This window comes from Punica granatum, chromosome 2 (genome assembly GCF_007655135.1).
Source record: "Punica granatum isolate Tunisia-2019 chromosome 2, ASM765513v2, whole genome shotgun sequence".
Lineage (NCBI taxonomy): Eukaryota > Viridiplantae > Streptophyta > Magnoliopsida > Myrtales > Lythraceae > Punica > Punica granatum.
The window spans coordinates 8,609,264-8,633,349 of NC_045128.1; the positions used below are offsets into that span (position 1 = coordinate 8,609,264).

At 37.1% G+C, this 24,086-nt stretch overlaps 2 protein-coding genes across 3 annotated transcripts; both read right to left on the bottom strand.

Moving 5' to 3' along the window:
* Positions 1 to 838: 838 nt before the first annotated feature.
* Positions 839 to 4,817, bottom strand: LOC116198104 (protein SMAX1-LIKE 4-like). The gene is made up of 4 exons (XM_031528446.1): positions 4,013 to 4,817; positions 2,994 to 3,192; positions 1,598 to 2,507; positions 839 to 1,490 (listed from the first exon to the last, which is right to left on the bottom strand). Exons 1-4 carry the CDS (start codon positions 4,609 to 4,611, stop codon positions 967 to 969), a joined length of 2,232 nt encoding a protein of 743 aa, XP_031384306.1. The 5' UTR covers positions 4,612 to 4,817; the 3' UTR covers positions 839 to 966.
* A 9,602-nt stretch (positions 4,818 to 14,419) lies between these two features.
* On the bottom strand, positions 14,420 to 18,229 carry LOC116194520 (mannosyl-oligosaccharide 1,2-alpha-mannosidase MNS1-like). 2 transcript variants are annotated; one of them, XM_031523336.1, is made up of 13 exons: positions 18,040 to 18,229; positions 17,700 to 17,837; positions 17,438 to 17,550; positions 17,249 to 17,314; positions 16,965 to 17,130; positions 16,586 to 16,675; positions 16,302 to 16,426; positions 16,089 to 16,154; positions 15,870 to 15,981; positions 15,530 to 15,628; positions 15,304 to 15,384; positions 15,021 to 15,191; positions 14,420 to 14,898 (listed from the first exon to the last, which is right to left on the bottom strand). In XM_031523336.1, exons 1-13 carry the CDS (start codon positions 18,160 to 18,162, stop codon positions 14,719 to 14,721), a joined length of 1,530 nt encoding a protein of 509 aa, XP_031379196.1. In that variant the 5' UTR covers positions 18,163 to 18,229; the 3' UTR covers positions 14,420 to 14,718. The 2 variants fall into 2 exon arrangements, with proteins under 2 accessions (XP_031379196.1, XP_031379197.1); XM_031523337.1 differs by having other exon boundaries at positions 17,700 to 17,888; positions 18,040 to 18,226.
* Between the last annotated feature and the right edge of the window lie 5,857 nt (positions 18,230 to 24,086).

Here is a 24,086-nt window from a genome sequence, read left to right on the forward strand (position 1 = left end):
TAGGTGTTTTAGTGTAATTTCAATTTATGAGTGTGAGAAACCTTAAATCACTGTATGATGAATAAGGCTGAATATAAAAATATTTATAAAAAAATGTTGGATACATAAATACTTTTCATATGTGAAACTTTCGATTGCTTATCGAGCCGCACCAAATCACATTTTTAGTTCGAATTAATCCTATGATGGGCTTCCAACATTTGATATCAAACTAGCCGAGCTTCCAACAACAAAACCAACGGCTGAAGTAGGGAGGATGGCCTCTCCTTCCTAGACCATAAGATTTCCCATGAGAGCTTAGGCTTAAAGGTTTGGTCAAAGCAATGCTTTTGATGTGAAAGGAAACTAAAACTTTTGTTGCGAAAAGGGCCATTGGCTTGTAGTGGAGAAGAAGAATCATTTCTCTGTCTAGGCAGAAGCCAATAAATATGTCATCATTACATCTCCCCTTCTTCCTCCTTTTTTCTCTTCCCTTTTTGTTGTTTATAGATTCCTTTTTTCTTCCAATGACCCCCTGCAAATGAATGTCCTTTGATTGGTGATCTGTGAGGAGTATGATAACATTGTTTAAATGCCTAACCTAATATAAGTTTATTTTCACATTAGTGTGCACCACATCACCCCTTCACCATTTTGTCTAGCTCATTTTTTAAATTCCACATGTTTTTTCATTCACGTGTTACATCCACCGTCCCGAGATTAGATGCACCACACATAGTCTAAGCTTAGTTTTCTCACGCTGCCAATCTTCCATTATAGTTTCCAGTTATTTGTGGTTTTGCTGAGAAAGGAAAACATAAGGTCGAAGGATTCTCGGAAACAAAGAACAAAAGAATCATTTTACCAAATGAAAGGATCGATATACCATAACCCCCATATGAACATGACACAGTTAGTCACAACATAGTATATGGCCACTGCCATCTTGACGGAACTAAAAAGAGTTGCAGAGAGAAGCAAACACTTCTAGTCCTCAAATGTGATGTTTATTTTCTTGGGCAGAGATGAATTGAAAAACCCATCTCCCAAATTCCCTTCTCCTCTATCCCCAAGACACAGCCTAACTCCTTCACCACTTCTCCCACTAATCCTGACTATGTTCAAGCTTGTTTGGAATATCTCCCTTATCCACTTCTCAAGCAAACTATTCACAGCAAGCCCGGATGCATCGACTATCTCGTCTAGGACAGAGTCCTCGACAGTGAACTGGACCTTATTTTCACCCTCGTATACCTCACTGAAAGCCCCCTTGAGCTTGGAGAAGAAGAGCTCTTTCATCTCTCTGTCTCTGGTCGTGCTATGGTTGAATGTGAATCGATTCTCAATCGACTTGAGGAATGTCTGAAGGCCCTGGGTTTCCTCAGTTAGGTCACTTGAATTGGGGCTTGAGTCCTCCGATTCACACTCCTCTTCATCGGCTTCTACATTGAGATCAATGGCATTGAAGCTCCGCTCCCCCGAGAAATCTATCTTACTATAGATGACGCTACCTGCAATGAGATACATGAACATCAGATAATGCAAGACGAATTTTTTTTTTTTGCACTCTGGACAAACATGAGGCAGTCCAATGATCCAATATTTGGTCATCACTTACCATTGTCAAAGGTGCCGACGAATGGATCTTCCTTGTTGTCAATTCTCTGTTTCTTGATCGTGTTTGAAATCCCCAGCTCGGCTTTTCTCTTGTGACCGATAGCTTCATTTGCCTTCAGTATCATCTGAACAACAGATATTTCTTTCATCACTCCTCCTTTGTAACTACAATCTCCCTTAGTCAGTATAAACATTACTTGTCCCCCAATCTCTTCCCTTCCATCACTCGATAGAGCAAATTTGCCTGTCTCGAGCCTCTTCTCCAAGAACTTAACAAACTGGAACCCAGCCAAATCAACATTCTCGATCACGACAACAGCAAGCTTCTCCTTCTCACTGTATCTTGATCTCCTCCTAAGCATTTCATTGAAAAGGTCCCGCATGCTGTAACTTCTTGCCCTCATGTTGAAGTAAATAACAGAATCCGCAGACCCGAGAAGTGATTCCCCAATTGCAAGCCCCAACCTTCTCTTCCCAACTGTGTCATCCCCTTCAAGCATTACCCAAACGTCCCTCCTAATGGACTTGTTAAGGTCATTCAGGGCCTCAACAATGGGGGCAAATTTATCACTCTGCCACGGCACATTTTCTTGCAGCTTCCTAAGCAAATCTCCCCTTCTCAAGATTTCCTCCACCCCTTTATAACAGGAATCGAAATCCCCTAAGCTGAGAGTGATGTTAACTTCTTTCCCTTCGCTTTTCTTGAGGAGATCCAAGTTGGGTCCTGCCAAAACACACTTCTTGATGCCACTGAGATTTGGGGTTCTGGGTGGATCAGCCAATGAGATTGGATTAGGGGCTGCCCAGAATCCATGATGGGATGTAGGATAATTGCAGGGTCTTTGGCTGAGCTTGTCACGGTGGAGAGTTTGGCATTGTTTGGTCCACTTCTTCCTCAGTTCAACCTCATCCTGAAATTTTGAGATATAACAAGCAATCAGATAGAGCATCCACACACAAAGTGCCACCTTTCGCCAGAATTTCGATAGAAAAAACTAAGCAAAACATTCCGAATTTTGATGCATTGTTAAAAAAAAAAGGAATCTAGATTGAGAAAGTTACAATTTTTGGAATTTGCTCGTAAACGTACTATTGAAACTTTTTTCGTTATTTACCGTCAAGATAGTTGCTCCAGTTGCTTCTATCCTATGTTGTAATTAATTGTTTGTCCACAACTACTTTCTTGAAGACAATAAAACAATGTTGCCATAACGTAGACATAACTGCATCAACTGCAGCTCTTTCCTACTTGTAGCATGGTAGACAAGAAGTACCGAACGGTTAGTGTGGCCACAGGTTTTCTATGCTTTTTTATGTGGTGCAGGTTTAATCTTTCTTCTGATCGTATCAGATACTATCTGTAATACGAGCAAACATGCTTTGTAAGAGAAATGTACCTTGTGAGGGGGAACATTGGCCATTGACTGTAGCCAAAAGGGCAGCGGCTTGAGGAGATGAACTTCCGTCTCATAATTCGAAGTGCATTCCTCACAGCAATTGAGCCCAAAATGTTCATTGAGCTTACTCAAAGGCTTTGCAATCTCCGCCACCTCAGGGTTCCTCATCAGAGATAGTGGGATTCCTAATTCATGAAAGCTGCAATCAAGATGACACAAAAGAAGAAAAGTGGTCAGTTGATTTATTAATGATAATGGAATATTTTCAATGTTTGGGTGTTTTAACATGTTTTTTGTGCATTATTATGCAATTCGTACTTTGCCTCTTTATTTTTTCGATGAGATCATGAGGTATGATCAGACTATTAGTCGGTTGCTTCGGACATAATGTTTGAGCTGGTTAATAAAATTCAAGTACTTGTCATGGCAAAACAAGCAAAGGGAAAAAAACAAAGAGCAAAGGGAAAAGCACACCAACAGTCAGAATCAGATCACCCACGCCATTGCCATAAGAAGACAAGAACTTCTTTTGACAGAATTCAGGAGACAATGAAATCTCAAAGCAAAGCAGAAGACCAGAAATACCAAAAACAGCAGAATAATTTTCACGCCCGACAAAGAACATAATGTCAAAGAATCATTCATCTAACAGCCAAACATCAAGATCTTTGCCCCCACTGCCGCGTTCATGAATTTAAGAAAATTCCGCGGTTCCGCGGCATAGATGCCTCTACCAAACGTTTCAGCTATATGTACAAACATTTTGGATCAAACACTTAACGCATCAACTGAATGTATCAAACTTTGGATCACTTTGGTAGTTCAAGCACATGTGTTCATTAGCGGATATCGTACCCGTGGTAAATAATATAAATCTCATAGTTACACGAACACCGGTTCTTCGAACCATTTACAATTATCATATTTAGTAATGAATCATTTGATTGAAAGCATGTTTCGTATCTGAGGAAAAAAGAATAAGTGGCTAATGATTTAGGGAGCAAATTCAGAAACAAAACCTGAAAGTATGGGGGCTGTGGCCATATCCCTCGGATGGAACAGAGGAGGCTGTGGTAGAGTTAGAGCAGTACTCCTCAATGTGTTCCTTCACTGCAATGCTAGAGAACCCGGCTTCTCTCAGGACCCGACTCACGCTCGGGTCGTCCAATATCGAAATTATCAGCTGCCCCAACTCGACTTTGATGCTCACAACCGTCTGGCTCTCCTGCTGGCTCTCAATGCAGCCCCTTCTCTGATAAGCTTGGGCCCTCTTCAACGCAGCGATCAATGCATTCGAGAGCGGCACAGGTTGGGTAATGAGCGGACCGTCCGAGGTTGTCGTCGGGAGTCTATTCAGTGCCACGTTGAAGCAGAGCTCGAGTGCCCTGCTCTGCATGGAATATGCGATGGAAGCCGGAGGGGGCAAGTTTCTGTTCCGGGACTGGAGGCAAGCTTTCGTCAGGAGGCTCGGTTTCGAGGAGAGTAGAGCTGCAGCAACATGCAACGGAGTGAGCTGCGCGTGGCGGCGCCTCCTCGCGAGGCCCAGGGAGTGCCTTAGGACTAAGGCAGCCTCCGCTGTGAGGGTCTGCTGAGCCGCCCAGTTGGGTCCCGCACGCATTACAAAAACCCGACCGCACCCCACCCGCGACACCGACTTCTCGTGGTCTCAAGAACAGAGCACTCTGTTTCGAACCGTTCTCCGTTTCCTCAGCTCCAATCTCTTTTATACGTCTTCCCTGAGATTTGGGGAAGAGCTTTTGGCTATGGAGGTTTTGAGGTGAGGGGAGAGTAGACAATGCGGGGTTCCTTTATAGTTCTTCTCACAGAAATTTTTTTCCACTCCTTTAGTTCATAAAGGAAAAAAGTAGATAGGTAGCTTTCCTATTTGTATCATGACAATTACATATATATGATTAAATAAATAAAAAAACCATTCATTCGCCCAAAATAAAATAAAATAAAACTATTCACAACCACGAGGATATGATTGATCAGAAAATTATGGTTTCAGTCGGTGTACTTTACCTCCAGTCTCAATGGTTCGAATCCTAATCAAAGCATGTTGTGGTCAAGGTCAAAATGAGATAAAAAAGAAATTAGTCTCGGTCTTTCATTAATAAAAATTTGTCATTTCACTCAAAAAAAAGAAGAATCTATCAATTAGTTTCTCAGTCCTTGAAAGATGATACGCTATCTGTTTCTAGTAGAATAACATAAATCTTATCTGGAGTAGCAAATATATGGCTATTAGTTGAAAATATTTGTTCTTGTTGTGTTAATTCTGATGCATCTCGTTTGTATAGCATGTTGTCACATGTGATATGAAATATCGGGAAGAAACTTAAGACCTCTTAAAGACAAGCAAATCAGGAATGCTGAGTAAGTGAGTGGGACAGATTTATTATTGTTGTCGAGGAGGACGACGGGTTTTCATTTTTCTAGTAGAGGGTATTTCACGATCCTGGAGGGAGAAATGGCATACTGAATCTTATGAATGAAAATCAAACTTAAAACTTATCGTACTGAAATGAATAAAGTGCCGGTGTGGTTAAATTTATCTCAGGAAGATGCCATGTTTATTAAATGAAGTACTTACCATAAGATAAGGAATGTGTAGGATTAAATGAATTTATAAAAAGAGTAAAGTTATCTTATCCAAAAAAAAAAAGAGTAAAATTTTTGAAAGAGAGTGTAACATAGTTATGAACATCATTGTCTCGTAATTGAGAAGTTGTATGTTCGATGCGTGAGATCACTCTTGGCTTTTTATTAGTTATTTATAATTTTTATTTTGTTATATTAGACTTATGAATATCCTTTATAATCGATAAAAAGAGTAAAGTTACGGCAGACATTTTCTATCCAAAATAAATAAATACATAAATAAATTAATAAATGTAACAAAATAGTAATGCTTTCCGTTTCCTTTTACCGTCCTTGGCTTTTCAGCTTTTTCTTGCCACTCATTTACTTTCTCTCTTCACGTTCACATTGTAAGCAAACATATTAGATGACGTGCGTCCAGTAGGACTAGAAAAATAACAGTATATAATAATAAATGATTTGACTCTCATGAATGATGATTGTGCGAGTTTTACTCTCGGTAGATTGATATGGCTTGAACCAGCATAAATTCAAGCTTGTTGGGCTTTCGGCTCCCAGATGGTGCAATTGAAAAAAGTTTGGAGCAATTAAGTTTAACATGTATTAATAAAAGAGATAATCTGCTATAATTTTTTTTATAGGAATTTTGGAGAAATTTCTTCATTTGTTATAAATATCATATAATTAGAAGGTAGATCATATAATACATAACGTTTGGTAACGAAATTAAGTTTGATTTAATTTTATTTAGTTTAATTTGAGGAGATGAAGATAAAAGTAATTGGGAAATTTAAAAAATAATGATTGTGTTATTAAATTGAAAAAAGAAAATAAAAAAGTAATGATCATGTTGTTGAATTGAGAAAAAAATGTTGAAATTAAGGAAAAAAGCAATGAATGTTAATAAAATTTAGTATTAAAAAATTAATTTAAATAATAGATAATAAAAAGTATAAGAGAAATTAAAAAAAAGATAAAAAATAATAATGATTGTATTGTTGAATTTAAGGAAAAGTTAAGTTAAATAAAATCAAATTTTGTTATAAAAGATAATGTTTTTCAATTTAGTAGTATACATATTTGTCACATATTTTAAGGTGGAGCCGTAAAGCTTCCCATTTTCGCATTGTATATTTTGGTATTGGATTTGGAGTTGTTTTTTTCTCTTTAAAGGGTTTATTGAGTTGCTCATGTAAATTGTGATGTGTCACTAATATCATTAGTTATATCTATACATTTTGGACTCAAGAGTTTTGATGATCATTTCATTTACTTTCAGGTGCCCCTACTAGGAAGCCATTCGAATTCAAGTGATTGATCTCGGATTTGCTTGAAGTTAATCCAACTAGCCATTGCACCTACATGCTATGAGAGATTATTTTTTGCAGAAATTTACTAGATCTTTAAAAAAATTAATTACCATATATTTGTAGGATTAAATTTACAAAAGTAATAAGTTATATATTTTACATAAAAAAGTACTTTATTTATATAAAAAAACTATACTATTCACTTAAAATAATTAATTTATATATTTTATAAAGGGTTAATTACATCACGTATTCTAATCTTTACACTTTTTTCAGTAATATCCCATACTTCATAAATCACGCGGTACACGTTTAGGTTTTGGGTTTCAAATATATCTCATTGTAGGATACATTTGAAACCCAAAACCTAACCGTTGGAGTGTACCGCATTATATATGAAGTATGAAATAATACTGAGAAAAAATGTGCACGTTAGGATACGTGATGTAATTTTCCCTTTTATAGATAAGACTAGTAAAATCACATGAATAAAATTATTTTAATTAATATTAAAGCAATTAATTAAATCTTTTTAGTTTCTTAAAGAATCCTTAATTTTTTTAATATCGAAATTGTAGAAGATATTTGGATTTTTATCTTATATAAAAAAATAAACCAACCATAGAATTTAAATCTTCAAACTTTAATAGAAATAAAAACTAAACTTACTCAATTCATTTTATGACCCTTGCAATAAATAAATTTTTAGCATTCTTTTTTACTTTTAAGTGTATTTAATATTAACATAGAACTTGTAATGGTTTTTAAATATTTTAGAACCTCCTTACAATTTCAATTATATGAGTAATTACTTGAGTGGTCGAGTGGAAAATTTTATAAAAATATCTCAAAATCCTTTTAAAACTTAAAAATCTAATTATAATTTTAAGAATATAATTAAGCATTTATAGAATTGAAAATGAAAAATAAAATAAAATAAATTAATTGAATTTCAAAAGATATATTTATTCATAAATTGTATGGCGGAACCTTGTGAAGCCAAAGATGACAATGGGTGAAACCACTTTCACCTTTTCTTTGATTCTTGACATAACAACAACAACAACAACAACAATAACAACAACAATAATAATAATAATAATAATATATATAAATGTGGCATTGCACGAATCGTTGAATGAGACCCCTACATTTGTAGATTTTGTGCAAATACAATAAAAATGTTAAATGTCTCAACAATTATATATTATATTCAGATTACTCTGCAAAGTTAAGAGAGGGATAAACATGTGAAGCTCAAGACATCACTGCATTTTCCTACATAGGGTATTAGTTAATTACTAGTGCGGCCCGCCTCGCGCGATGTTGCGGGAACATATGCCAACTGTCTATGTGAATGCTATAATATATTTTAAGTAGATTAAATTATATATTAATTCATAAATCTGTCATGTAAAATTATTTCTTAAATATCAAGAATATATATATAGTACGTTTAATACTCATGGCACAATTTGATATATATTCAAGTTCGTTTACAATGATATATTATAAATATATAACTATAATAAAATAATGTAAAATGTTTTATTGAAGCATTAGACGTTATTGAGTTTAATTCATCAGTTTGCTCTTACAATTTGAGCTTGTGTTTTTCTTTTTTAGAGGGAAAAATATATTGAGAAGATGGAGTGAGTGAAAAATATTGGCAACAACTTCAAATTAAAAAGAAGGGACTCACTCCTACCGAAAAAAAAAGACACTCACCACAATATCAACTAAAATAAAAGAGAGAAACATAAAAAAATGTGAAAATTAATAAAAGATACACTGTGAACAAGGACAAACACAAAATTTGGGTTAAAATTGGGCGAATTCTTAGGAGGGACAATAATGAGGTCAATTTTCAAAATTAGGAAGGTATATATTTTAATCGAAAATCAAATAAAAGAAAATATGGGAACTCATAATATTTTCGATCCGAACTTAAAATAATCGGACGTAGTGGATTTTCGATTATCAAGTAGCACACACCAAAAAGAATATGTTTATTTATTTAAATTTACTAAAAATTATAAATCATAGATAACATTTTTGGGATTGGTGGTGATTGTATTTTTGAGAAAATTAAAAAAAAGCAAAAATCTAATAAATGGACAAGTGTCCCAGATGTGCAACAGTTTTACTTTGTTTAAGGATTACCACAACTTCTTCTTTTTAATGCCAATAAATACTAAAAAGTTACCTTTTGAAATGATCTTTTTTTTTCTTTGGGCCCTACAAAATTGTTACCTTTTGATTAAAAAATTCATCAAAGAGATATGGTTGCTCTTCTATATGAACTGTACATGGCGTGGCGCATTTATTAGTAAAAGATTCATCACCTTCGAGATGATGAAAAGCTGCAATATCCAGTTAATTTTAGTAAAAATCATTCCTTAATTTTTTAAATTGGACATCCAATTTCAAAAATTAAGCAATGATTTCCAATTTCAAAAATTAAGGAATGATTTTTACTAAAATTAACTGGATTCTTTGTCCAAGAACAAAAAATGTAGTAGAAAAATAACTAATATGACAATATATATGGCAACGAGCAATGAATCATGGGCGCCAGCAATTAACTTTGTGCTACCAGTGCAACTTGTTCGACGAACCATAAGCTACCACGTATACGACCAAGAGAAACGGGCAAATCACTGTACATAAGCTGCGACAATAGGTGTATGCCGATAACGGCATTATTTCAAAAAAGAAAAAGGAAGAAAAGTTATGCCTTGGGATCAACGAATGGGAAAGCAAATGTGTATAAAATGACCTTTATCATACCGCATCAACTTATATAGTTTTAATTATGTAAAAAAAAAACACAATCTTTTACACTTTTTCTTAAATATATTATGATTTTTAGAAAAAAAAATAAAGATGTACGATCTTCACATTTTTTTCTAAATATAACATGACATTTGCAGAGTAGCATATAAATATATGACATTTACACTTTTTTTTCTAAATATATCACGACCTTTAAAAAGTAACACAAAAATATACGACTTTAGGTCGAGTTGTGATTCTAGCAAGGTGTCAATTATTTCGTCAAATTAAAGGTAACAAATAGCGGGAGTTAATGATGTAATGTGGCACAACATGATTGAACGAGTGACACCTAACACTGGTAGCTCCACAATAGCTTTTATCGTCTGTCCAATCATGTTAGATCTACTCGTCTAATTATGTTATGTTACGTGACACCGTTAGCTGTTATCGTTACAATTTGACTGAATAATTTACGTTATGCTAAATGCGCAACTAAACGTAAATGTCAAGTTATATTTAGAAAAAAGTGTAAGGGTTGTGCCTCTATATGTCACTCTCCAAAGGTTGCGCTACATTTAAAAAAAAATGTAAAGGTCGTACCTTTCTGTACTATTTTTCAAATGTCGTGCTATATTTAAGAAAAAGTGCAAAAGTCGTACTTTTTTAGGTAATTAAACCCTTTATATACATATAGGTGCATTAAACGAAGGAGGAGCTCTTTACATATACTCAACATGTCGAGTTCTACACCAAATATATATATATATATATTTTCTCAATAATAAGGGAGGCATATGAGTCCAATATAAAGTTAGGAGGTGAAATAAAAACGTATGGAAGTCTCACCTGTCAAGAATTGAATTGTGACCTCATGATTTTGAGTCGGTGATTTGTACCACTGCATAAAATCCTTTTTTTTTCCCTTCTTTACGAAAACTCATCCTTTTGAATGACACAGACAAACAAAAACAAGAGCAGCAAATTTCAGAAAACAAAAAAGAAGCAAAAGCAAGCGTGACATCCTTTTTCTATTCCCTTTGTCGTGGCTGATTATTTTGTTTTGTTTTCTGGCTCATAATTGAAAAATTAGTCTTTCTGTTAAGAGGAAGAATTTGGTACTGTCGCTTTCATGTTTATTTTGTAAAGAAAAGGGACAACATATTATTCCCCAGCCATACCCAAAAGGACAAACTCCCTTGCCTCCCATTTGTATTCTTCGGGGACACATGCTTCTGTATTTTCTGTCTTGGCAGTGACATAAATCGTTTGATGTTTCGGCAGCTTAGTTGAAATCAAAGGGTGATCTCTGCAATAATAAGTGACAATTTGCTCTACCTTTTGTGATATGATATCAGATAAAATTAAAAGTATTGAATGCGTCGTGTTTATGTTTTGCATTTCTTGTTTCTCCTGTGTAAGTTTGAATCGATATGTCTGTCACCGCCACTCACGTGAAACAAATTTACAAAATATAAAGATTATCGAGATAACAGGGAACATTGACCTCAGCTATAGTGAGTGATCACATGGAAGTGTCAACCATCAAGTTCGGTAAATTTTTTTTTTTTGGGCACGTATAGCGTTTCAGAATGTGTAATGATTCTGTGCTCTAAACAATAGTTAAGTGTATTCTTACTCAATTAGCTTAGAGATTATACCATTGTATTAGCAGCGTTGATACTTCTAATCCCTAGGGAATATAAAGATATGCGTAGTCATGTACATTTCTGGTCCCGAACTCAATCATAATAATATGGTCTTCCTTCTTTTTTTGTTTTCTTGGCTAGCTTTCTTATGCTTGCACCCTAATAAAGTTGATTTTAAGTTGATCGACGAGTTGAAGAGCTAGATTTCTACAAATTTAAAGTTGGACCGAGACGATTAACTTCCACTTTTTGACAATTTGATGACTAAATTTTCAGTTTATCCTCACTTTTATTTTGTGGATTGTTATTAGATGCTGAGAAAAATTCTCAGCACCTCGACCAAAATGTACTTTGGGTCAAAAATATTCTTCAAGAAAAATATGTCTCCAACATAATCTCGGCATGCATGCATGAGATTAGTCTTTTGCGACCAAAAGTAAGAGAAATCGTCTAAGCCCAATCTTATGCATGCAAATAAATTTAAATAATTAGAGATAATATCGCCTTTGTAATAATTACTCTTTGAGAAGGATTTTTTGACCAGAAGAATTTTGATTCTGATCCCGTCAAGATCTCAATCCCCACGACTAAAATCAAAAGGTTCAATAATTGCTGCTAGTATTAGCAATTTATGCGTAAATTATTATTCAGAAAAATAAGAATGGAAAAAAGCGACAAATATGAGCAATAACTCAAATTAGATTTTCCTCTAAGATTATCCTCTAACCGATGACGATAATAATTAAAAATTTTATTCTAATGTATCGAAAGAAATTTACAAGTGTTTATCGTACTCCACATTGTCCACAAATTGTGCAAACATCAACAACAATTACTATGTAATCACTTTTAATCAGTAAAATTTTATACTATAAATTGTTTTAAAAATAAGATATATGGGACCTTAACATGCGCGCATTCATTTTATATTTCTGGTCATTAACTATATCAAAGCATAGAAATTTTATCTAAAATAACAACAATGAAGAGTGAAATATAGTTCAATAAGATCATGAGTATTCTCAACCTATCGACTAAGAAAAATTCAATTCAGGGTTTGGTTTGGTTCTGGCCACTAGGAAGAATTGATATAGTTATTGTACTATTTGTAAAAAATAAAATAAAATATTTATTTACCTATTTCGGAAAGCTATTTTATTTTCTTATTAACGGTCTTCCAAATACTTCTATGTAAATACTCGATGAAATTCTTATTGCTTAAAGTTTGAACTTTGTTCCGTATATTTCAAGCTTAAACTATTTATAAAAAGACAAAAAAACTATTTGACTTCTAAAAGTCATTTGTTTTCTCATTGTTTCCATTGACTATTAATACGTTCAAAAGCTTGAGCAATTTTGAAACATTTCATCGACGCATAATGCAGAGCTATGTTGTTTTGAATTGGAAAAAGTTCTTATATGATCCTACCTCATTGTATGATGCCAATTAGCAGCACTATAATTGCCAAAAAGAATAACTAAATGTTAATCATGTAGGTAATTCATCTGCCGTAAATTAACTAACCATAAAGGTTTTCATTGGTTCTTCCTCATCAAATTAATGTGAGATAAGATTCAATGCGAGCATGATGTGTCCAACCATGCCTGTCCTGGCCGTTAGGTTTTGATTTCAAAAGTACATAGATATATCTATGGATTGTTCCTTCACTACTAGTCTAGTCTTCATTGAATATGCGTCACTGAAGGAATAAGTATTAGGGGACTAAAGGAATCTGATTCTATTTTTCGCTTGTGGTGCTTGTATATAGATATTATCCAAAAAGTAGACTTTGTTGTAGGCATGCACGTGCACCGACTTGTATCAAGAATTCGATGTTAATATATACTTATGAGCTAAATAACGCTATTTCGTGTCATATGTTTGTGAAATCCAACCAATAATATTAGATAACTGCATAAATCACAAAGGTTAAAGGGTGAGAAAATGAAGCATTTAGTTTACTCTACTTACACGAAAAGAATCCCTTTATGAGGTCTCACTCTTTTTGGTGGTCGCATTTTCACTTGACATGAAATCAACTCGAGTGAAAAGTTTTATTCTTATAGCTTCGTTAAATTGGGACATGCAGACCCCACCATCTTTGAAATTCTTCCCAATAAGTATATTCAGATAGTGACATCCACTCAACAAAATTAGTACAGCAAAAATTACCCCGTTGCGTCTTTGCTAATAGTAAGGATTCTTAAAATGAATATTCAAGTATATATCTTCGAATATATTAGCTTGGCGTGCGAATTTTTCCATTCAAAACTTACTGAAAAGGACGTTTTCTTACCAAAAGCCATACTCCTTTTGATACGGATATAAAGAAGAGCTCTAACTCAGCTTGTAAGAAGGGGTCTCTAAAAGAGTAATGGAGCGACTGAAACCAATTTACTATATAAAAGTCACCACATCAATCAAGTGACCTTTAAGTGGTTGTTTGTACTGCGGGTTATGGCGAATTATGGAAGGTAGGTTATGAAATATTGCTATATAGATTTGTATAGAAACTCTTCATTTCCTTCCATAATCCACCCTTCATAACCCGCGAACAAGCTATAAGGGAGCGGATGAGAAATATTTAACTAGAAGGCTCCATCCATCACTCGACTCATTGAGCCCAATAGGATATCGTAAGAAAAGAGCTTTTCCAGCACGTGCAAAAATTGAAAAAGGCAATAATTAGACCGTACCTCTATATATAGTCGTCCATTAATCTATATATACATGTGCATAGATTAGTGGATGACTATATATAGAGGTACGATCTAATCTTGCATATATATAGATTAGTCGTCTCAAATATGATGAAATCATTTTTATTAATTTTGAGTTGAGAATCGCAATCGCCCCTCTATTGACTTAATCATTGGAGGGTCGAGTTGGGCCATCATCCCCAATTCGACTGTCCTTGTTTGTTTCATCCTTTCAGGACCGAACCGCACCTTGACCAAGGAGTTACGTGGACGAATGTCAACTACTCTTCACACGTCAAGTTAGACCAGTCATATATATCACGCTTGATAGTAAATAAATAAATAAACCATGTTTTATTTAATAAGGTTAATTTTTTAGAGCAGACAGTTATAGTAAATAATCGTCAATGATTCAAATGTGCTTTACCAAGTTATTCATATTATTGTGTAGTTTTACAGTAGAATCCAACGATCCTCTTAGATCATATTATTTCATTTCCCAATAATATATGCGTATAGCATGCATAATTAACAACTAAATGTGGACATCGACTTCTGCTTCTCTCTCGACTATCTTACTGATGCGCGACGAAATGAGCTCTCACACTACTAGTGATGAATGTGTTTGTGGCCCGTACCTTTGTGCTGCTTCCTCCCATGATTCCTGGGGAATGACAAATGTCCAGTTCAACCTGAATTATTGGGACCAGTGGTTCGGGTCACGATCTTGAGAGGGTGAGCTTCGGTGTTGAATACCCACTGATCTAGGGGAATCACTGATGGAGGTGAGAATAAGAGGTAAAGATACTTCAGGGTCTCTGCTAGGAAGAAGCTCTGCTGCAGATTGTCTTGCTCACCAGTGTTGACCTAACAAAGATCGACAGATTATAGAGACGAGGCAATTGCAGTGATAATCATACAAATGTTACAGGCATGCGGCCTTGTTGTCAATATCAATGGACCAGTACTAGTCGGTTGAAAGCACTCACATCTTCGAGCCCGACATATCCGGTCTTCAACTTAGAGTGCTTCTCGAATGCTTGGAAGATGTTCCAGGCAAACTCTCGATACGTGTTGTTCCCAGTCAAACGCCACAAGTAAAAGAGCGACTCCACTGTCTCTGGCCTCAAGATGTTATATGGAGTATTGAGACTTATGTCCTGAGAAGTATGATCATTTCTTTTTAATTAGCGATATATCAAATAAGGACGTGCTTACTAACTGTCCTAATGTTGTATGATGTGACCACTTGTAATAAAAGTGATGGCCGACCTTCCCGGGATTGAATCCATAATTCTCCCCTGCCAATTTGGTTTTTGTCATCTGATAGAAATTGTAACATGTCCTTGCGAGCTGCAATTCAACACGCAAAATTAAAATGAGGCAATAGCTCGAGAATATATGCAAACAGATCAGACTAGAGAATTTCAATCCAAAATATAACAAACCGGAATTTCTGTCATACAAAATGTGCCATTGGGTCACGAAAATTATATACCTCCTCTGCGAGGGACAATATTCGTTTAGCTTGTCGAGGGGCAAAGCCAGGAGATCCCAGAGCTAACATTCCAGGTACAAAGCAAGCTAGTTCATCCATCTGCAAGTACCGATCAGTAATTAATATGACACTAAGCGTTGAGCTATACAATTATGTTACAATTTCCTTAGTTTCTACATAAAAATGGGGGCCAACGTATAGAAGTAGTATCTGTATAAAAGCTATTAAATTCCGGCTGGCTTGGATGTAGTGATGGGCCTTTAGGAGGTCCGAGTCACTGTTCCAGCCGAAACCTGACCTGATGCAATTAGTCCATCAATAGCTTAATATGCAGACATACAGTATCAATAAGAGTATTCCCATCCTTCTCGCATATGTAGGCATAAGAGGAAGGTGTGGTTCTTCGGATCAAGCTTTGCAGTCCCTTCACTATTGAAGTCTCCCACATCTCCCTGTTCATCTCCAAAAATTATTTAGAATCATCACCGTTACATATTTAGGAAAAAAGGAAAAGGAATATCGGGAAACAGTCCATTGCTCTCCAAGCTTACGGTTTTACCTGTAAAAGTTTACAGCTTCAGTTTTGTTCCCTTGTACCCAAGCCTTGAGCAAATACTCATAAAAACTGCCATAAAAAACAAGTATAAACACATTGAGTACATAAACAGAACATACTTTTACAGGAAAAGAATTCAACCAAATCTAGACATGATTAGCAGAATATGTACATATAGATATAGATATAGTAATTGAGGGAGATTAATGTAACCACCTGTCACCCCCGCCACCAAAGGTGATGATGGAGGGTGAGGGCCTTCCAGTTTTGGGATCGATGTTGATGGGAACCAGTCCATCCACAGGAAAACTCTTCTGAAGCTTTTTGATCACATTCTCCACCTGCATCATCATGAATTTTCTGGTACATCAGACAAATCCTTGTAACCAGCAACAACATTGTTCATCCCGTTTGTTTGCTGAGCACATTGGAAGAACAGTTGAAAAGATGATTGTACTCGACATGGATAAATGAGAATAGATGGGGCAATGCTGTAATACCTTCTGCTGGTACTTGGTATCATTTGTTCTCTGAGACAGGGCAATGAATTCAAGCTGCTCCGTCCCGACTTCCGCCAGAACAGTGTACTTCTGTAGGACGAATTGAACAAAATCCTTCTTAAAATATAAGAAGCAGCAAAATCTAATTTCAAGATTAATTAGTAAATAACTTGGCGATTCAAGGAATAGTACTGATTATATATATATATATGCAAGGATATGTCAAGTAGTCACTTTTGTCAAGTCCATCTGAGATGATCAACATGATTAGTCACCCAAAATTCCATTGTGAACACTATATAATAACCGGAAAAGCTAAAATACAAGTATAATGAAAGAAAGAGCAATCAAAATTAGAGAAACATTATAGGTTAATTACCCCATTAGCATTGTGGGCTTGCCCTGTTGCCAAGTTAACCCGGTTCAAGTTGATTCCGGAGGGAGTGTTCCAAGCAGGCAGCAACCTGTCTGCGAGTTCAGTTGCTTTCTCCAGGAACATTTTGTCCCCTGAGAGATCGTGTGCACTCAAAAGCCCACCAAGAATTCTACAGTCGAAAAAACGAAAAAAAAAACCTTGTTAATCTTAATTTCAGGAGACCAATACTTCTTTTATTCTAAAAACTGTCAAAAGCAGTAGTTGTCATATCAGTCGGTTGATGTAACCTTATGGTTGTCTCGAAGACGCTGGCATCGTAGTCTTTGTTGAAATCCAGAGAGGTAGCAACCCATCTACATTAATGATAATTCCCCATGGTTATTGTAAGCTAATTATGACAAGTATATCCTCCTAATTAGAATTTATTTCTCACGAGAAGCATAGAAAAATCGAATAATGAGGATTAATAAACTCACTGTCTAGCTCTTTGGAACTGCTCATTAAGGCCCATAATGAACAAAGTGTCAAGAGCATCAACAACTGTTGCTCCCAACCCACCAAACGTATCCACCCCATCCTTTGTCTGTGGCTGTTATCACAATTAATTTGGAAAAACAAGGAAAAGCAATTAATAAGTATATGTACATATAGATGTGTGTATATATATCAATAATATCAATATTGTTTCATTTTTTTTCCCCAATATCTTCAAGTTGGAACCGATGATAATTGAAGTACCTGAAGCTCATCAAAGCCCCATGCAAACTTCTCATAAGAAGACCAGGCATGGAGCATAGCATCCTTCACCTTTGCTGCCCTTGCTACGCTGACTGGGTCCTCTATGGCGATTTCCTCATCGACCCTCACCCTCTCGACCTTCACATGATCAACCTTCACTTATGCAGTAGGACTGATTTCCAAGGTGTACTTCTCCAAGACAGTGTGAAAACATGTCCCGGTTTCCACGAAGAAAGTAATTCAAGAAAAGGGGAATCCCAAGCATGTTATTTATTTTTTATTTCCAGAAAAATGGAATCAGTTTTCGATGCCAAAGCCATAGATGTATGTACGACGCTACCTGAAGGTGTTTTCTGGAGGAGTGGCCGTTATCTGCTGCGGCACTATGAACAGATAGTAGTAATGAAGCCAAGGCGAGTGATGACCGTAATAAGATTTGTGGCTTCATCTTTCTTGGTGTCATGTGCTGATTACTGGCGAGTGGAGCTTTGTCTATTTAAAGGTACTTCAGAGAAAGAGAGGTTGACTAGTCAACCGCCAGCCAACCTATGTGAGCCGGCAAGAATGGATATTCAAAGTTCGATTATAGCAGGTAAGACTTCCCCTGCGTATTGGATACGTAGTGGGTTAGTTATTTGTTCACTTACAATTTATTTATTAGACCATTAGCCTGCCTTATAACCGAAAGTAGTCATTATTAAATTCGATCGCTGAAATAAGTATTACGGAAAGATTTTCTTCCCCGGGAAAGAATATTGTACATTTATTTTGTATATTATTTGGTTGATGTATTTTAAGCCTTAATAGTTTTCTTTCTCTATTCTAGGATAGTTTCCTAGCTCCGATATCCTCTAGATGTGTATATACAGATTTGCATACGCTAATGGAATTCAAGCTTGAGCCTTCAATATCATGTTTAATAATAAGTCTACCCAAAAAACAAACAAATAAATAAATAAATGAGTAATCCAAAGCAGAATGTAGTACTTGATATCATCGAGAAAAAACAATACATAATTTTTTTTTTGCGCTCTTGTAACATAGTAGATCCACAATTATCCCAAAAAGAGACAAAAATAAAATCACGTGATAGATACATCATCCAGCGGTGCAAGTTGGATGCATTGGCTTTACGTATGCATAGTCGATACGTTGTCGCTTTTGACTCACTCTATGGGCCCCCAAACAATATCTAGATGTACGTAATAGTTGTACGGTAAATATTTGATGCGCATTTCAAGTCCAATCGGATGATTCATATGTAACTGATTAATGATGAATGTGCTTATAAATGGAATGGGCAGAAGGAACAATATTGGCTCTCATCAAATGGCAGATGATTTTTTCCTGGCTAGTTTAATCTTATTTCCTGAGCTCTCAAGCTAGGAATCGGGTTGTAACTAGAACCACGTAAGTGGTATGTACTAGGCCATTGTTACGATGTTCGAAAATTCAATGCATTGCTCATCCTAGCAAATTGCTAATACTGTTGTGATTTGTGCACACCACCGACACGATGAAGATGATTGTATGTATTATCAAAATACTGTAAAATATTAAGCAGTAAAGTTTAAAAGGCTTTGAGTAATTATGTAAATACACATAGACCAATGTAGTTGGATATCCATTACAGAGACGTGCCCCTACAACTTTAAACTATATATATTCAGGCTCCGGGTACGTATTTCTCCATAAAAAGAAACTGTATATATATATATATATATATATATTTCTTTAAATGCATTTGACAGCAAGGTGCTGATACAGAGCATCAAAGTTGATGGCACAGATCAAACCTTGAATGCGTCGATTAGATGTCTTCATTTGCTTTGTTACTTTGCCGCCTCTCTTATGGAATGAGGCTTATTGGAAGGTTCTGGCTGATGGGGTTGTTAATAAGATAATACGGCAGCTGTAATCGAATAAAGTTATATTCTTTTAGAAACAAACGGCTTTAAATATGGTTAATTTTTCTGAGTTTACGATCATATCAGAGGGCAACATAGATACATTGCACGGGCATATGTTGTATTCTGACAGGGTTAACCTTCATTCGGAGCACGGTTGAGTGCCACTTCGTTGAATGAAGAAGATATTCGGTTCCTGTGATTTTTCAAAGCTTCGAGGAAAACTTTTGTCTTCGTGAAAACTAAGTGACAAAACACGCATTGCACGGTAGAAATTGATAATTCTTTGTAGCCGCAAGTTATCTTATCAAATAATTCAATAGTATATGCAGAAAAATTGTTTTATACACGGTTCCAATGAACTATGTTGTGAGCCCCATACTCGATATGATCTGTTAGGACCATTGGGATGTACTACGCTTGATGAGCTGGCTTCGGGAAAATAGGCAGGTGCCGACTTTGTCCAGCCCAAGCCCAGACAGGAACCGATTTACTATAGATTTAACTAGTTTCCAGGAACATAACTATGCAACCATCATCAGTTCATTTGATCTGAATCGGCGCAGAACATGTTTCAGATCATGTGTTTCTTCGACAGTGCTCTTAATATCTCTGTAATGCAATCACTGAGTTAAGTTCACATGCGGTAACATTTCTCTTTGAGGACCGGATACTGGAAAGCTAGTAAGCAGTAGGCAGTTGGATTTGGGCAGACCCGAAATTGAAGCAAAACTACATGAAGACGAGATGGCTCAAGGCACGGAAAACATCTTATTCAAAGACTTTCACGTCAAGTTCATTCCAGTGAAAGACAAAACATAAGTCCTATAGAGTCTGGGGGCATTTTCTCTTCTGGCACATTTAGTGCTGTTCAACGGCTCATACTTGTGCCCAGCAATTCATCTAACCAACTCCTGTTTGGGTGGAGGACAAGATCTGTCAAGACGAACTTGAGGCCCTGTGTCGAATTTGTCAATCTTGCACTTCTTCGAAAATACTCCGCCCACATGGATGTATAAGGTCGTAGCCTCTCCTCCCAGTAATAGACATAGCTCACCTTCATGCAATCAAGAACCTCCAGAATCTCGTTAATTTCTCTGAGTGTATCAAAACAATCCTTGATCTCGTTGATGCGATCCCTCATGTTAGTGGACCTCATCAGTAGATCCTCTCTATCAATGGTCAAATCAGGGACATGGCGGCCACTATGGATCAGCACCTCGATCAATAGGACTAGATCAGTCACAACATGAATTGCCATTGTTGAGAGCATTCTGTCTTCCCAGGGAATATTCCTTGCTAGAAACTTCTTTAGTATTGCTCGTAGAAGCTTCTTCTTTATCCGATTTGCCAGTTGAGGATCCTACTTTCTTCTCCATGTCGTGGAGAGCACTCTTAACAAACCTTCAAAGAGCTTTCCAAATCGCCACAGCATTCGTTGGTGGATTTTTTTTTTTGAAGGATTCTATCACATCTAACACTTTTTTAGCCAAATCACTTCGAATCATTTGGAGACCTTTAATCAAGAAATTGTGTCATCTTTCACGAATTCAAACATAATTTGCCATAATGCAAGATACATGTAGAATTACTTTACCATGAGAACAGATGTTGCACTTGAGTAAATCTAAGGTGCAGTCCTGAATTTCCTTCGTCAACTCACACAAGATACGAGCAGGGGTGGATCCTACACTAGGAATGGTTCGGTGGACGTGCCAAGCAAGGCTCTGGATCTCTTTGAGTATCTTTTGCATGCAATGCCCCAGGATCGTAGCTCTTAGCTCTCCAACTGGTGCACCAATGCAACTGAAGGAAAAGCTTATGTTAGTGCAGACATCATGGGATGTGAAATCCGTAACTGAGTTCATATTTTGGAGTTCAAAATGAAAAAAAAAAAAAAAAAAGAATGGCAACAAACCAGATGGTATCCAATTTTCCTTTGAAAGGGAGTCAGTCCGGCTTGTTAAAGCCTCGGCTGATAAACTTTTTGCATGAAAGATGCTGAACAAGAAACTTACTGAGTGCAAATTCCTGGCTGATGTTAAGACTAACTGTGTAGAGAACTTTTCCATCCATTACAGCCGGAGCATCATCGAGTGGGGCGTCATTCATCTCCTACATGCAACTCAATGAATTGAATGTCAGACCCCGCGAATCCTACATCGATTGTGCAAGGAGATCTGAGATTTATATGTTGGGAAGGGATGTACTCAACCAAACAATAACGCAGCGATTAATCTTCCTCCCCTACTAGTGTAATCGAGATAGGAACTAATCAAATCAACCAACAAGCAGTAAAGTAAAAGAACACCAATAATTTTACGTGGAAAACCCCGATGTGGGGAAAAACCACGGGACCAACTCCGAATCAACGATCCACTATGAATAAAGGTTATACAATGTCTTTTATCAAGGGTAAACCCTTGGATCACCAAACTCAAGAGAAACACTCTCTTGGATCACCCAAATACTAAATTCGTCACCCACACCGGGTGGTTCACAAAGTCAGCTGAAACAGCACCTACAGAGCTCTAATAGGAATTCTGACCGTTCAGAACTTAGCCCCACCTGTTGTGAAGCTGCTGTCAAAATTTCGTCCCAATCGGAGTTCGTTTGACGTCCCGATCGAGGGTTGATCTAGCTCTGGTCGCACAGAAAAAACAGCTCTCTGTTCTCTGTATTCTACTGCTTCTCTGTACTGTTCTGCTGTCTCAATTCTGCCGCCTCTTACCCAGCTAATTTAGCTGAAAATTAACCCTAACAAAAGTGGGTTCTTGGGCCTATTAAAGCCCGATAAAAGCTCAATACAATTTGAGCTCAACTTCCTCCAAATTGGAGGGATACCCGACAAACTCCCCCTCCCGACTATTTGGAGGCTTCAAGCATACCGGCTATACTTCGGCAAACATGAAGTTTCTCCCTAGCGAGAGGTTTTGTCATCATATCAGCTCCATTCTCATCGGTGTGCACTTTGTCTAGCTTCACCAGCTTGGACTCCAACACATCTCTAATCCAATGAAACTTGATATCGATATGCTTCGACCTCGAATGGAAAGTGGGATTCTTGCAAAGATGAATGGCGTTTTGACTATCACAGTGTAGAACATACCTTTCTTGCTTCAAGCTCAACTCCTGCAAAAACTTTTGCAACCACAACATCTCCTTACAACCTTCGGTTACCGCAATGTATTCGGCTTCCGTTGTAGACAAAGCGATGCACTTTTGTTGGGTATCCCTCCAATTTGGAGGAAGTTGGGCTCAAATTGTATTGGGCTTTTATCGGGCTTTAATAGGCCCAAGAACCCACTTTTGTTAGGGTTAATTTTCAGCTAAATTAGCTGGGTAAGAGGATTGAGATAGCAGAACAGTACAGAGAAGCAGTAGAATACAGAGAACAGAGAGCTGTTTTTCTGTGCGACCAGAGCTAGATCAACCCTCGATCGGGACGTCAAACGAACTCCGATTGGGACGAAATTTTGACAGCAGCTTCACAACACGTGGGGCTAAGTTCTGAACGGTCAGAATTCCTATTAGAGCTCTGTAGGTGCTGTTTCAGCTGACTTTGTGAACCACCCGGTGTGGGTGACGAATTTAGTGTTTGGGTGATCCAAGAGAGTGTTTCTCTTGAGTTTAGTGATCCAAGGGTTTACCCTTGATAAAAGACATTGTATAACCTTCATTCATAGTGGATCGTTGATTCGGAGTTGGTCCCGTGGTTTTTCCCCACATCGGGGTTTTCCACGTAAAATTATTGGTGTTCTTTTACTTTACTGCTTGTTGGTTGATTTGATTAGTTCCTATCTCGATTATACTAGTAGGGGAGGAAGATTAATCTCTGCATTATTGTTTGGTTGAGTACATCCCTTCCCAACAAGTGGTATCAGAGCCCAAGGTAACGATCCTGGGGAAGTGCACACGCTATGCGTGGAAACCCACACCACGCCAAGGCCCGAGTGTGGAACTCGTGGCTAGTGATGGGCCTAACAATTGGTATCCGAGTCCGGAAGTGGAAGCCCGGCTCAAAGTCCTCCATATAGTCGAGAAGGGGGGGAATTGTTGGGCCGGTTTCTCTCCTATATGGAGAATGGTGAGTGCGGGTGTTGGAAGTAATCCCACATAGAAAAGTTGAGAGGAAATCCATAGGTTTATAAGAGATAATGGTCTAGCAACCCATTGGCTTAAGTTTTTGGGTTACGGATGGGCCCGAGTCTGAAGTACGCCTGTGGATTTTACCTAACATTATATGTAAGGCTCAATGACCTCACTAGCAGCTAGCACTTTTAAGTGACGGTCCTGTGGTCCTTACATATGGTATCAGAGTCGACCTGACCTACAACTATGCAGGATCGTGGGTGGGTCTCCTGGGGGCTACCCCCGAGCCTGAATCCGTGAGAGTTACGTTCTGGATCTCGGCGCAAGAGCCCAACGAGGATGCTGGGCTAAAGGGGGAGTTTGTCACGCCCTGCGGATCCCACATCGG

What these genes read in the sequence shown, in the direction of transcription:
- LOC116194520 (XM_031523336.1), bottom strand. Translation starts at nt 18,162, where the DNA reads ATGACACCAAGAAAGATGAAGCCACAAATCTTATTACGGTCATCACTC. An exon ending in ATACCAAGTACCAGCAGAAG is followed by an intron (nt 16,427 to 16,585) that starts GTATTACAGCAT and finishes ATGATGATGCAG; the next exon opens with GTGGAGAATGTGATCAAAAA. An exon ending in TTTGGTGGCGGGGGTGACAG is followed by an intron (nt 16,155 to 16,301) that starts GTGGTTACATTA and finishes TTTTTATGGCAG; the next exon opens with TTTTTATGAGTATTTGCTCA.
- LOC116198104 (XM_031528446.1), bottom strand. Translation starts at nt 4,611, where the DNA reads ATGCGTGCGGGACCCAACTGGGCGGCTCAGCAGACCCTCACAGCGGAG. An exon ending in CACAGCCCCCATACTTTCAG is followed by an intron (nt 3,193 to 4,012) that starts GTTTTGTTTCTG and finishes TCTTGATTGCAG; the next exon opens with CTTTCATGAATTAGGAATCC. An exon ending in CCAATGTTCCCCCTCACAAG is followed by an intron (nt 2,508 to 2,993) that starts GTACATTTCTCT and finishes TCAAAATTTCAG; the next exon opens with GATGAGGTTGAACTGAGGAA.